This window comes from Lygodium microphyllum, chromosome 24 (assembly GCF_053477565.2).
Source record: "Lygodium microphyllum isolate KBCC chromosome 24, Lygodium_microphyllum_v1.1.10, whole genome shotgun sequence".
NCBI lineage: Eukaryota > Viridiplantae > Streptophyta > Polypodiopsida > Schizaeales > Lygodiaceae > Lygodium > Lygodium microphyllum.
Genome location: NC_141158.1, coordinates 7,010,204 through 7,025,616, shown reverse-complemented (window position 1 = coordinate 7,025,616; position 15,413 = coordinate 7,010,204). Strand labels below are relative to the sequence as shown.

Sequence of the window (15,413 nt, the reverse complement as noted above, 5' to 3'; positions counted from 1 at the left end):
ACTCAACACACAAATATCACACAGAAAGGACAGCTGGTGTGGAGCAAACAATATCCAGCCAGGGAGCAGCAATGTCAAGAAGAACTAGATCAGCTGAAACTATAGAGGAGATCTGCCATAACACTAAACCACGAACACGGGCCACATGACCATGGATGCTCGAGGCTGAATGAAAAATAAAGGCATTCCGAGTACGCCAATGGAGCTGTCCATCTAATGGAAAAGGTAGGAATAATTTGAATGCAAAGTAGACATAGAAGTCATCTTTCCCATAATCCACGAATAAGCTAATATCTGTTGTTGAGTCGCCGAGGGCCACATGGAAACAAACCTCCAAATTTGTCGAGCAACAGGGCAAGAGACAAAGAGATGAAGCAATGTCTCATCACATGTAGTACAAAATGCACAGCGACCACCGGAGATCTTGCGAGCACGCAACATGTTCCTAGTTGGAAGACCCCCAATAAGCAACCTCCACATGAACACTTTACCCTGATAAGGAACCTTAGACTTCCAGAGTTGGATGAATCTTTTATGCCACTTCTTTTTACTGTCCCAATATGCCATAATTTATTAGCCTTTCTAGTGATCCATCTCTTGGCCTCAACCATATGATGATATATCTGATTCGCTAACCTTTTCTCGAAATCATTAGGAAGCACAAACATCCAATCTCGCTAGGGAGACCATGGTTGTAAAGGAGGCAAAGGAGAGAACCTCAGAAGCATGTCCTGTATGGACGACCAAATGTCATGATATCCTCAAGGCACCCGAAAGTGCTGATGAATACGCCGAAAAGAATAAAGACGGGGCTGCCCAGGAATGACACCATCATGGACCTATCTACAATCCCAAACGAGCCATCCGATTAAACTTGTCTCGCTGCAATTCTTTATCAGGTCAATCCAATGACCTGGAGGTAGCCAATACTCCTCCTTGTAGTAAATTCTCTTTCTTACGAAAATCAGGAGGGCGCCAAGTTGCAAAATCTAACATCTCCTACCAAGATGCAATCAAATGAGAAAGGAGAAAAGACTAGGAGACCTTAAGAGGCTTCGTGGAATTAAGCACATGCCACCAAGAAGCTTGAATAGCCGTGCTACAATGAGAGATGCCAGTCTTTTCTATGAAAAATTTTGCAATATCTGACCAGGGATGACTCTCTACACGTATTGCCTGCAAAAGTGCTTGTCTCAAAGCAAGCATATGCAAATTAACATCCAATAAAGCTTCTCCCCCCCATCCTTTTAGGAGCAGTCACATGCTGCTGCGAAATCCACACCTGGTCCAAACGATTCTCTTTCTTTTTCCACAACATGAATCGGATGGGCTGAACCAATTCCAAAAGAGACTTCTCAGTCCAAGGAAGCAATGGCAGAAAAAACGAGATCATATTGATCATGATGCATCGAGCAACTTTAAGTCTTACATGAAGAGGCCAGCCTTGAGATTTCAAGTGCATGAACCGATCGTGAATACGAAATGACATCTAATCAAGCAAGGCACGGGGAGCTACATCCACACCAATAGGATAACCCAAGTGTTGGGTTATATCTGCTTTAGAAATCACAACTCCATGCCAACCCAAAACCTACAAATCATTCTCCATAGAAGGAAGCAATGTAGATTTCTGAGCATTAATATGAAGTCCCGATGCTAAAGCAAAAAGATTTCATGTAACCATTGCCCGATTAACATAAGTGTGATCAGTCTTAAGAAATATAAAGGAATCATCAGCCAAAGATTGACCCAAAAGTTGGGCACCATTGGGAAGAGACAAACCAACAATCTCTCCTTGATTAGCCAACTTACCCAACAATGAGAGCATTGATTGGGTGAGTGACCAAAGCAAATAGCAAAGGGCTGAGAAGACAGCCTTGCCAAAGAGACCGAAACAAGGCAATTTCATCTGTGATCCCTCCATAAAGTGCAATACGAGCCACAACACCCTGACTAATGGTATTAACAAGAGAAATCATGTGAGGACCAAATCCCATGGTGGATATTAGCTGCTGCCAGAAAGACCAGCTGACATGATCAAATGTCTTTTCAAGATCAAGGAGGCTTTGGCATAATCAATCCCTAGTTGAACATTCAAAATGTTATGCATTATATGTCGACCCTTAATGAGACTATCTTGACGTGGATGAACCAAGTGCAGGAATACTTTTTGCAATCCGTTGGCAATGATTTTAGAGAAGATTTTATACAAAGAACCCATAACAGAAATGGATCTCCATTGTTTCAAAGATTTTGGAGAGGGAACCTTAGGTAACCCAAAGACAACAATCTTCCTGTCTGAAGGCATTCACTAGAATTCCACACTTGCTGACATAGGCGAGTTAATGGGTCCTTAAGCTACTCAACATGGGCTGAAAACAACTCATTAGGAAGTCCATCCCAGCCAAGGCTTTTCCTTCGTGGTATATGGGACAGCATATCCTTCACTTTATCCTCTTAAATATCAACCTCCATCAAATCAATCCATTCTGGCTTAACCTGATTACTAACCAAATCATACATGTATCGATGAGCAGAGTGAACAACATCAGAAAGAATCTCTTGTGGATCCAACAAAGATTTACAACTCACACTTGAATGATGGAAGTAGGATCAGTCACCATAACACCTTGCTCATCCAACAAACACACAATATTTTCCTGAGTGTTATTTTGGTGTAAATGAGTAAAAAACTGATGAGATCAATAGTTATTATCATGCAAAGCTTCCGCTTGGGCCAGTAATTTGTATTTAGCATAATCCTCCTCTTGAAGAGTTTGAACTCCACATTTCAACCATTCAATGCATGCGAGCAAGTCATCAGTAGTATCCCTTGACTGATATAGAGACAACGAGTGGGCCAACAAGGATTGTGCATGCTGCAATTCAGCTCGTAAAGAGAAAGCATGCTGAATATCATATTGTTGGGACAATGCTCGTACATTATCCCTAAAAACAGGCCATGCTTCCATCCGTCTAGATAGGACCCTTGAGCTAAAAGAAGCAATCAATTGCTGAATACATTCCAAATACTGATTTTGTAGCAAAAAAGATTGGTTGAAACATAGAGGCAAACGAGCAAGGAGAGCCGTAAAGGCATGAACAAGTCTATGGATCAAATCCAAAACTAAAGGATAGTGATTTGACAAGACATGTTGTCGCTTCACCCACTTATCAATGGTTGCAGGAAGAAAAGAATCACTCTAACAAATGTAGATCCTATTAAGTCTGGCCAAGGTGTTTGGATGTTGAAGGGAATGATAAGTATATCCAGACTGTGAAGGATGCATCCAGGACCACATGTTGTGTTTCAAAGACACAGCTGTCAAAGCATCCGAAGCCTGCTGCTCAGGATCATCTATGACCGAGTACGGTGGGCTGCCTGATCCGCAAAAATGCATACATTAAAATCTCCCATGACAAAATCTTGACAGGCCATGGCAAGGCAGTGGAAGTCATCCCAAAGTTGACGGCATTCGTGAGTAGTAGAAGGATCATGCACGTCCACCAGCCACAAAAGCTCTCCCTCATATAGGATTTCCGACATTAGAAATCTGCCGCGAGGATCTTGAGAAACCAAGGATGGTTTCAAGGACGATCTAATAGCCAACATAACTCCAGATTTATGTGGAACCCGACCACTAAAAAAGCTGTATAATCCTTATATACATATGATGATCCTATCAAAGCATGTTGTTTGTGCTCCACAACACAAAAAGCATCCCAATTTTGAGCTAACACAACTTTCCACAACTGATTCTCTTTATTGTCCGAAGAAATGCCTTTAGCATTCCCTAAAGCAAGTCTCATGATAAATCACAGAAGAGAAAACTATTGAATGACCACTTTCCCTTTTCCTTTAACATCAGTAGCTTTAGTGATCTGAAATCTCTTCATCTTACTACAGATCACATCTACAAGATTTTCCCTTTGCAAACTAGCGATTGGAGCGCGAGAAGGGAACTGCTGTTGCTAAGAACGGAAAACATCGTGAGGAAGCGCAAGCCTCCCACGCACATCAAAGTGCAAAGCAAATTCACAAGCCCTTTTACACACACTAATCTCTTTTTTTTTTGTGAAGACAATTGAATTAAGTAGAAAATATTTACATCAAACCATCAAGTCAAACATTCTCTCTGTATCTCTCTCTCTTTCTCTGTCTAATATTTACATGAGGCCTACAGGCTCTCAGAACAACCAGAACAACCTATACATGAACAACACGAATAAATCACACAGAAGGAACAGCTGGAGTAGAGCGAACAATCGCCAGCCAGGGAGCAACAATATCCGGAAAAACCAGGTCAGTAGACATCATAGAAGAGATTTGCCATAACATTAATCCACGCACACGGGCCACATGCCCATAGATGCCCGAAGCTGAATAAAAAATATAAGGCATTACGAGTACGCCATATATACCACAGGGTTGTCCATCTAAGGAAATGGAATAGACAGGAACAATCTAAACTGAAAGAGGGCATAGAGGATAAATTCCCCATAGTCCAAGAACGAACTGGTATGCGGTGTTGAGTCACTGAGGACCACACACTTGAAATGAAATCCCAGATCTCTCTCTCTCTCTCTCATGTTGAAGATTCAAAGTGTCAAGACACTCCACAAGCCAATCGGGAGTTCATGCAAAGTTCAAATTTGATGCATTATCAACTTTTGCAAATCACAATCAAATTTCGGGCTATCCTCAATTCCAAGGTAATCATCCATTTATATTGTCCAATATCAAGGGAAATTGGGATAATTGGGGCAATTTGGAGCTTTGGGGGCAATTGAGTCAATTTTGGGACATTTGGGTCAATTTGGAGCATTGAGGGGTATTGGGGCAATTAGAGGGACATTCGGGACATTTGGGAATCTTTGGCATTTTTAGGGCATTGAGAGCAATTTGGGGAAATATTGGGGCATTTAATGCAATTTGGGTGATTTGTAGCATTGGGGGGCTATTGGGACAATTTGGGGCAATTTGGGGCATGCATGACATATTTGGGGCACTTAAGGCATGTGCCGTTCCCCCTGTTCACATTTCCTGACCTTGGACGTTCCCCCCGTTCCTGTTCCCCGTTCTAGGTAACCATGGGAAAGAATGTGAGTGTCTGATCCAAGCCATCTATCCAAGCCGTTAAGGATGGCTAATCCATGTGCACCTCCCAAGGCTAGGAGATGGTCACCACAATTTGTGCACTCAGTTGTGTCCTATGATGTCCAGTTGAGCCCCATTTCCTTTGGTGCTCTCTCTCTATACATGCGGTCCTCACTCTTGAAGAGAGGAGCTTGTCTCTGTGTTGTGTGAGCGTTGAAGTTCCAAGCCAATAGGACCTCTCCAAAATTGGAATCATGCATAATATCCTCATATAGTGGTAATATGGTGACACACCCACCCCCCAACTCCCCGCGCCCTGCCTCCTGTACAGCACATATGGAAAATTCGTTGCAGCAAAGTAGCACATTGCCATGTATATATCATAGGGGCAATCTGTATGTATTCGGATCCACATGAAGTGGGCCTCCTCATCCCTTCGCATGACCTATACCAGATGTTGTAGCTCCTCCCTTTATAGTACAGCTACTCCTCTAGATCCTCGGGCCCCCCCCTTGTGATCAGGCTCTAGGGCAGCATATTGCCTCCCATTTGTAGCCTCTCACCTGTGGCAAATGCGTGCCCAGACTCTAGTGTGTCTGTGTATACAAGATGATGTCCTTGCGAGATAAGGTCTCTTGGTCGATAAAAAGAAAAACACAACCTCTCCGTACTTGCATGTAAAAATTTCTGCACATGGGACAAACTTAAAATGGCCATAACATTTGATCCAAAACTCAAAATTTGGATTTGTTTGAACCCTTATGATTTATATAGACACTTAGACAGAAAGGGTGAGGGGTTCTTACCTTAAGCTTGAAGAAAGCTAATTTGGGGGCTTTTGGAGAGATTTAATGCAAATTAGTGGCTATCTACGTTTTGGTGAAATTAAGAGTCCATAAAAGCTAAAAGTCTGGCCCATTGCACTTACGCCTAAATTTTTTAATACATGGGATATAACTTAAAATGGTTGTAACTTTTGATCTAGAACTCGAAATTCGACCCATTTGAGTCTTGTGATGATGGCAAGTGTATCACTTCACCTTATGTGTTTAAAAAGTTAAAAGAAAGCCAAAATTTAATATCCATGTTTTTGCATTAGGAATTACTATCAATATCCCAAAAAATCAATAAAAGCAATGAATTTGAAATCCATAAACATTATTACTCTAGAACCTTGCTCATACGCAACAAAACACACAACATCTTTAACTACTTTTATTGCTAAAAATTTCATAATGTCTAAGGTGGCAAGGAGGGTACATCACAATCGGTTCACACATTATTATGTGGTTCACTTGGCCAAGGGTACATTGAGAGGAGTGATATACTACTAGGTTGGGAGTGGATGTATGGTTGGACGACCGACTTTGCTTCATAGTTATCAACACAACACATTTGAGTTTAGCATGGTGGGTGCACATTACCAACTTTGTAAGGAACTACCAAATTCACTGCTTGTTTGTTTGGCTGCAGAAGTTGGGGGAGTAGATGTCCATTATGCTACATGTCAGATTTAGATAGCATAGTATGATTGCTGGCTATGGTTCTACTTGTTTTTGACATGGGGTATTGATCTGTTCGATACTTATCCATACACGTTTAATCATACACAGTTGTGAAGATACCAGCGTTGTCTATGTACTACATACATGTTTACTAGTATGTGCATTATGCGTGTGGTATGCTTAGTCTATACATGGTGCTCGATTCAAGGTATTTTTAAGTATAGATTTGACCTTTATGCGATTGACTGCTGCACTAAATTGGGTGATAGCCGAAAAGCCAATAATGCATCCAGCTAGGTTTGCATTTTATTTGTAAAAGAATTGTCTTTTGTGCCAAAATTGGAGATATTTGAGTAATGTTACTTAAAGGGTACTTTAAAATGATTGTGTGTAAGATGACATGTACATGCATTATGTAGTCACATTACAATTTGATTGTATTTGATTAAGTGTAGGAATTGATTGCACAAATTATTTCACAGAAGTAGGCTTACATATGCAAATCTAAAACTGGACATTAAGTGGATTTATATAAAGTGTTTCTATGCTCACTACTCCAAAGAGTCAATACTCGGCAAGCCTTGATTTTCATTTCGTAGAAGTAGTTTTGGATGTCTGCACAGTCATTCTATGCTAATGATTGTGAGCTTTCAGACGATTTCATGTCTTTATAAATGGATCATGTGACTCACATAGTAGCACATTAACCTACTTTGGTTATAGGTTGGGTGTGGTTTCCTAGTAGGATTATTGCAAAGGAATGGAAAGAGTGAAGTAAGCTATATTAGACAAATAATCATAAGCTTTACAAGTCATCTAAGCTTGGTCAGATTATTACGCTAATAATATTTGAAGGAAGAGAGAGAATCTTCAAGGAAAGGGAAAAGTGAGGAGCCCATGATTTTGTTTTCCTGGCTCCCTCAAGTCCAATGTGTTTTCTATTGTTTTACTCTATGAGGATGGTTATCACTAATGGATCCATTTTTGTCCTTGATTAAAGTCTACTGTGGTTTATATTGTTTCATTGTCTGAAGGCACATTGTAAGGATAACTAGCACTAATGGATCCATTGTTAGAGCTTTTGTAATGTAAGGATACAATTTGTGCTGGTTAGAGCTGGCATAGCTAGCACTAATGGATCCATTGTTAGAGCTTTTGTAATGTAAGGATACAATTTGTGCTGGTTAGAGCTGGCATAGCAGTGCCCAATGTTAGTAGTGACAGTATTGCTAATTATTCACATGAGTCTAGTTAGGTACTGGGGTATCAGGATTGGATACCTGCTGCATGCTTTGTGGATAGATTATTAAGATATGCATCAAATAGTTTCAAAGAATTTGAACTAGGATACTGAAGCTAAGACATTGCTCCTTGCTTACTCAGGGAATGTACAGCCTAGCCTCGTCCCCACACTGCATGATTGCAGTCTGTTGGATCTACATCCCCTGTCCCCACCTGCAAATAATGCCTTGGATGTTGTTGACAAGTTTTTAAACATAATCTTGGTTGGTCCACTACTCGTCATGTTTTCAATGTTGTTTGGTATCAATAGCAACTGGATTACCTGGAGTCCTTAATAAGGAACGGTTTCAACATGAAATGTTTAAAAAATGTTAGTTCAAAATAGTAATATTGATTTGACAAAAATATAGTAGTGTCATGATGTTGAGAGCCCTGTTTGATTGTCCATTTCTGTCAAAATTATGAGATTCATTTATTAAATTGCAGGTACGATGTAGAATCGTTTCTTGGTCATAGAGTGCTTGAATCTGGTGATTTGGTAAGTAGCAGAGTTTAGTGCTGGTGGGCCTCAACATATTTAATGCAATGCACAATTTTCTTAGTTGCAGAATATACTTGATTTAATCTCACAAACTGGCCAAAGGGCAAAGAAATGGACTCTCCTGTTCTATTGGATTACTCTTCATAAAATTACTTTATTATGAGCCTACAGCTCAGCCAGTTTCTTGAGAAAAATCCTTTATTTGTTATGTCACAGCTTTTTCTCTGCTAAACAAGACAGTTTATTTAATAAAGCTAATGTCACCAACTTAACTTACAATTCACAACCAACCATAAATGAGAAGCAATGAGCACATGGAACAAAAACCATCTTGCTGTATTGATAGAGACACCCAAGTTTGCATCGGCATAAACACAGCATGGACCAGGTGATGAAGAACAGTTTAGTTGTAGAATGGTTGAGATTAGACATGAACAGTCTCTAGTACAAAACTGCACAAGATGGTTGTAGAAGTATTGGGGTTGAAGTAAAGGGTGACGATGAGGTCGCAAGATTGATCACTCAGAAACCAAGAATGGATTGCAAGAGTGTCCTACTACAAAGCTATTAGTGTTTCATGTTTTTATGCTGGGCATCTCCTAGTTGTGAGCTCCGCCAAAGTCTGATGATGACATTGAAGCTCTGAAAGCCCAAACATTTCAGTTTCCAGCCTTGCATTTTGGTTTTAGTGTGTTCACGACATCGGTTAGTGATCCAGTTCAATGCATTTCATTTTAATGCCACTCTAGGGTCGCATTTGCACTGGCAGGGGCAGGTGGCAGCATTTCTGCTTGGCCAACTGCATTAAATGCAGCTGCTAGGGCTGCTCGGGCAGTTTTAGGCCTGGCTGGCTATTTATGCCCATTCCCTGTTGCTGGTCATTCTTGGTCGTTGTGATTGCTGTCAGCACTCTTCTCTCCCGGCTGCCTGCATCTCTACTGTCCATCAGTTTGATTTGATGCCCACTGATGCCTTGAGCTGTGTGTAGGGATTGATCAGTCCTCTTTGTATTCAGCATTCATTTTCAGATTAGTGCGGTCTACTTATTCCATCCTTTGCATTTATTTCAGTCTCTCTCTTCCCTTCTCTTTGTGTTCATGTATCTCTTCCATTGCACTCTCTCACATGGTATCATCGCCTAGGGTTGTCATGTCTGATGGTGTTTGATTAGTACAGTCCAATACTAGTACGGTAGTAATCAGACTAATAAATCTTGGATCTACGTTTGATGAAAAAAAAACATATAATTTTAAGTCTATACTTAGTGTTTGTACTTAAAATATAAACTTAGAGATTCAAGTCAAAGTAAGTGCAAAAGAGACTTGAAACAAGACTCAAGAGTCAAGTCCAAGAGTATAGTTTGAGTCATGACTCATGATTAATGAATAATGAAACCAACAACTTTATTATGAGCCAAATATGCAATCTCGATTCTCATACAAAAAGATATACAAAAATGGATTGAGATAAAATCCATGGCTCAATCCGAATCAAGATACATGATCAACCGACAAATCTCTAGGCTCTAAGTGCTCATATCACTCTCGACATGGGAGGTAGAAGCATCCTCGTCGTCGTTTGAGAAGCCATCACCCTCCTTAACAAAATCACCCTCACTAATGACATTGACCTCGTCATCATATTCAAGCTCTCTAAGCTCTATGTGAGAGGCAGTGATAGGTGTATCCTCATGGGCCGAACTAGGAGTGCTTCTCGAGCCACTCCCACGCCTCTTGTGTAGCATCTAAGGGTCCCATGAGCATCACGGGCAGCCAATGTGGATGTTGAAGTAGAAGCTCCACTACTAGTAGCGCAAGGGCGAACAACATAGGCTCGGCATGCACGAGTGCAAGAGACATGCTAATCTATCTCCTTGAGCTCCAAATAAAGCTCTCTAAATATTTGCTCCTCCTTGAAGTCTCTCTCGTCATCACACTTTTAAGTGTGCTAGCAGAGAGCTTGAGTGTATCCACATTTACCTATACATTTAAAGGATGAAAAACTTAGATTAAATAAATAAAACATCTCTAAATGTAATTCATAATTTATGAATAAAGTTATGAATCAAAAAGTATAAAATTTTGGGTGTACGATACCTGCCTTGCTATGGACATCTCATGCATATTGCGTAGTATGCATAAATTGGAGTGACAATAAATTAGTCACTCCAAATCTTCTTTCTATTCATGGACTCACACACGTTAGGACCATGTGGTCTTCACCTAGGAGGTAGCTATCGTGGAGGATGAGACCACTAGAGATGTATTGGGATAGGTATACAAGAGGGTGGGCTCTACAAGCTCACATCTCTTGCAGCTATGGCTTCTTCAAGTCTTGGTATACTTTGGGATGCTCACTATTGGAACGTGACTTTTGATTTCATCAAACATGCATAAAGGGATTTGTTGAGTATGTTCCAGATTTCTCTTTTGTTATTACTTTGTGCCCTAGCTATTTGAGGGGCAAACAACATTGCTAGCCCTTTCCAAAGGCAGTTATAAGATGGGCTTCTACACTATTGAGAGTTGGTGCATATTGACTTTGTGGAGCTTAAGTTTGAGGACTTTTTTAGTTTTTGTGAGTAGAAGGTGTTTGTGGAGAAACAAAATTCCTTTAGGGTCAGAGGGGTTGAAGTTGATGTTTGAGGCATGTTTTGTTCTGAGGAGTTTGATAGGTTTTGTAGACAACGTAGGATCAAGATGGAGTTTTCTTGTATGAAAACACTGTCTAGAGTGATAGAATTGGACCATGCTGGAGATGGCTTGCTCAATGTTGGAGCATCAAGGATTTTCTTGCACCCTTTAGGCAAAGGAAATCTATAATTGTGCATATCCACAATAGGTCTCTAATTGTTGCTTTGAATGACATGACTTTTTATTAGGTGCTTTTTGGCAAGAAGCCATCTAACACCCATTTTTGCATCTTTAGATGTGATGCCTACATCCATGTCGACAAGAAACATGGGGGGAAACTTAATGCCAAATCTAAGGATCGTATTTTTACTGGTTATAGGCTTTATGTTCCCTAGAGTGACAAAGTGCTGGTGAGCTAGGATATAGTTTTTGATAAGACCATGCCCTCTAACCCTCCCTTTAATGGTGCTTCTTCTTTAGATTGATCTAGATTTATGATTCCGTGACTGACAAAGTGGTGTTCAGTTGTGTTTGATGAGGCTATGCCCTTGAAACTTGCCTCCAATGGTGCTTTCTCTTTAGGTGGATCCTACTCTTGCTCCTCATCTGTCTTCGAGGGATGTTGAGTCATTAGAGAAGGAGCTTTCTTTACTTGATGAGGGGGATTCCCTTTCCCAAATAGGTGCGTCATAGGTTTTGGAGGCCCCTAGGCCTCCCTCACAGGATGAGCAGCCCTACGTGATTCCACAGTGGTTTCAAAAGATTATGCATGATTCATGAGCGACATCGTTTCCCAAGACATTTCAAGGCCCATGACAATGGACTAGGTTGCAAGCAAAGTAGGGATGTTCACTTTGTGTGAATTACACCCTCATGACTTGGATCTTAGAGGATAGGGAGCCTAGTACCATTGAAGAGGGTCTGGCATAGGATGTTTTGGCGGCGTGCTATGTAGGATGAGCTCGATTCTATTGAGTGTAATGAGAATTGGGAGTTGGTTCCTTGTCTAGTCAAGAGGAAGGTGATTGGTGTGAGGTGGGTCCAAGACCAAGTACCTAGTTGATGGAACCTTGGACAAGCACAAGGTGAGGTTTGTTAGCAAGGAATTGTCTTAGAGGGCAAAGTTGGACTAGTTAGGACTTTCGCTTTGACAACTCATATGTTTACCATTTGGATTGTTTTGGCTCTTGCAGCCCACCATCATTGGCACATTTATCCAATGAACGTGAAGTCTACCTTCCTAAATTGTGTCTTATAGGAGGAGATTTATGTTGATCATCCTCCAGGCTTCAATATGCATGGAAAGGAGGACCGTGTCTATCAATTGGGAAGGCCCTTTATGGCTTGAAGGAATGCCTTAGGGCTTGGTACTAGCAGATTGGCAAGTTCTTTCTTTAGATGGCTTTCCTTAGTTAGACCACGACCCAAACTTCTACTTTTGATTGGATGGTCTGTAGTGCATCTTAGTCATCCTCTATGTGGATAACCTTACCTTGATTGGTAGCCACACATAGGACGTGGACTGTACATAGGACATTTTGTGACAAGAATTTGATATGGACTTGGGCATCCTTCGTTTCTTCCTTGGATTGGAGAGTTTGATATGGCTTCATGTAAGCCTAGTTCATGCCTTGTGGACCGTGAGTCGTATCTATTGTAGGTGATCCCCTACCAGATGCTACTTGTTGCAAGTGCCTTGTCAGCCTTCTCATCTAGATCATTCATATGAGGCCGGATATCTCTTATGTGGTGGCTCTATTGTCTTCTTTTATTATTACTTTATTGCAAGCGCATTAGAGAGACATACTATGTGTTTTGCACTATCTACAAAGGACTCCATCCTATGGGAACATGTATGGAGAGGGAGCCACTCTTATAGGTTGGAGTGACCTTGATTGGGATGGAGATGTTGATACTCGACGCTCCACTATAGGATTTGCTTTCTCCCTTAGATCGGGAGCTATCTCTTGGAGCAAGAAGCAGCCTAATGTGGTTAGAGGCCAAGTACCTTGCACTTTGCTCTATCGCACAAGAGGTGTCATGGCTCTACCATATGCTGGCAGAGATTGGCTTTCTACAGATAAGTCCCATAGTGCTACTCGTGGACAGCCAAAGTGCTCTTGTTCTGGTGAAGAACCTGGTGTTTCATGCTTGCACAAAACACATTGAGGTCCATTATCATTATGTGCGCGAGTGGATTATGGAGTCCGAGCTAGTGGTGGTCTAATGTCCTATGGAGGACAATGTAGTGTACCTTTTCGTGAAGCCTTTGTCTCAGGGTTCTATGCTCCATCACAATATGTTGTTAGGTCTTCAGTCCCTTTCCAGGATTTGAGAGGGGTGGTTAACATTTCATGTATTTTATGTTGGCCATCTCCTAGTTGTGAGCTCTGTCAGAGTTTGATGGGGATACCATCACATGATGTTGTGAGGTGTTCAGCCCCTTTCCATGATTTGAGAGGGGGTGTCAGCATTTCATGTTTTTTATGCTCGTCATCTCCTAGTTGTGAGCTCCATCAGACTTTGATGGAGACATTGGAGCTTAGACAGCCCAACTAATTTAGTTTCCAGCCTTGCATTTCGGTTTTAGTGTGTTCATGCTGTCAGTTAGTGGCCTTTTTCATTGCATTTCGTTTTTATGCCACTTTCGGGCTGCATTCACAGTGGCAGGGGCAGGCGGCAGCATTTCAGCCTGGCTGACTGCATTAAATGCAGCCAGTCAAGACTGGTTGGCCAGTTTTAGGCACGGCTTTCTATTTATATTCTGCCCCTCCATGTTGGTGGTCAATTTTACTCATCGTGATTGCTGCCAGCCCTCTCAACATCTCTCTGCAGCCCACATCAGTACTGTCCATGAGTTTGATCCAGTGCCCTCACTAACACCTTGAGATGTGTGCAAAGACTGATCGGTTTTCTTTGTATTTAGCATTCATTTTCAGATCATTGCAGTCTATTCCTTTCATTCTTTGTATTCATTTCAATCTCTCTTCTGTTCTCTCTCTATGCTTGTGTGTCTCCTCTGTTGTGCACTCTAACAGAAACATACTTTGGAGAAACATGGTTCCATTTTGACATAAGCCTAAAAGATGGGTATGTTTCCATTGTCTAAAGGATGCAAGAATGTCTATGCCAATGTTTTGAACTCTCTACAAGGAAACTGAAGAATCAGACACAACATATAAAGAGAAATGGAGGACTTGTCATTTCAAGCAATTGATCATGTGAAGGAGCTACAAGAGTCTTGGGCCATTGAGATGAACTACCTACCAATTGGAAGTGGTTGATCATGTGAAGAAACCGGAAGATTCTTGTGCCATTGAGAAAAAGATTAAGGAGAAAACTTAGAATATCTCTATGGATACTTTGCAACAACATACTTGGGATCCTTGGTACACTAATAACTTCTTTTCATCCAACTAGCAACTCACTAGAGATTGTTAGAGCACCACCTTCATTGCGGAGTCATACTAGTATTAGAGAGGATGACATTTGAAGACTTATTTTGGGACCTAGATAAGCAAGAACTGGAAAGGCTACTAGAAAGATAATATTTGTGAAGGTAAAAAGAAAGATGACATTATGGTCCTCTATGGACCCTTTGATTCCCTTAGATGAAAAGTGTCACGTCTCTGAGAATTGAAAGGTTGAACTACTAAAGGTTGAAATTCCTAGATGAAATGAGTAACTCAATAAAGCAACAGGGTCAAGACGCCTCCTTGAGAAGACAAAGAATGCAAAGGTAAAGCAACAAAAGAAGTAGCAATATAACAAGCCCTTGAAGTCATTGTAGAGCTTTTCAAGAAGTCTCAACAGCTTATGCACCAAATCCCCTTAAGATCCCTCCTACTTGAATCCATCCTAGTCATGTGGTCTCTTATATGAAGTGTCGGTAATTTATGCACATGGCTTGGCATAGAAGAGCATTGATATTTGTTGTCTTTGTACTCAAACTTCATTGGGTGTGTAATTCATGATATATAAATTATTGAAAAGCTACCCAACCCTTGGTTAAAATTGGACATTAGGCATATGAAGGCTTATGAGTCCCCATGTTGACTTGTCTTTTTGTTTCCCAAAAAAAAGAAGAAAGAAAGAAGGATATGGCTATTTATATTACACAAAAGAAAATATAACCAAGTACACGTGTAGAATAGTCCTAGCTAGAGCCGAATGCAAATCAAATCAAATATGTAGAAGCCCTCTCAGTGTGATTTCAAGGGAATGGGGGAAAGAAGCCATGGTGAAGGACTGCAACACTACTCGGATCTACCATCCCGTAAACTAAAAAATAGGCTATGGCAATCAGAAGCATGCAGAAACTGTTGCCAAAGCTTCTATTGGTGCTGAGAGTTTCCTTGAAGCTGCTCCAATGACCTCTGGGGAATGAATGACAG

The 15,413-nt window shown here is 41.0% G+C and overlaps 1 protein-coding gene across 2 annotated transcripts in view; it reads left to right on the top strand.

Moving 5' to 3' along the window:
* The window catches only part of LOC148014818 (protein SAWADEE HOMEODOMAIN HOMOLOG 2-like), an 87,386-nt gene that overhangs the window by 60,914 nt on the left and 11,059 nt on the right, over positions 1 to 15,413 (top strand). For both annotated transcript variants that reach the window (XM_087664898.1, XM_087664897.1), the window contains exon 6: positions 8,332 to 8,383. In XM_087664898.1, coding sequence (XP_087521024.1) covers positions 8,332 to 8,383 — 52 coding nt within the window. The remainder of the gene's footprint in view (positions 1 to 8,331; positions 8,384 to 15,413) is intronic.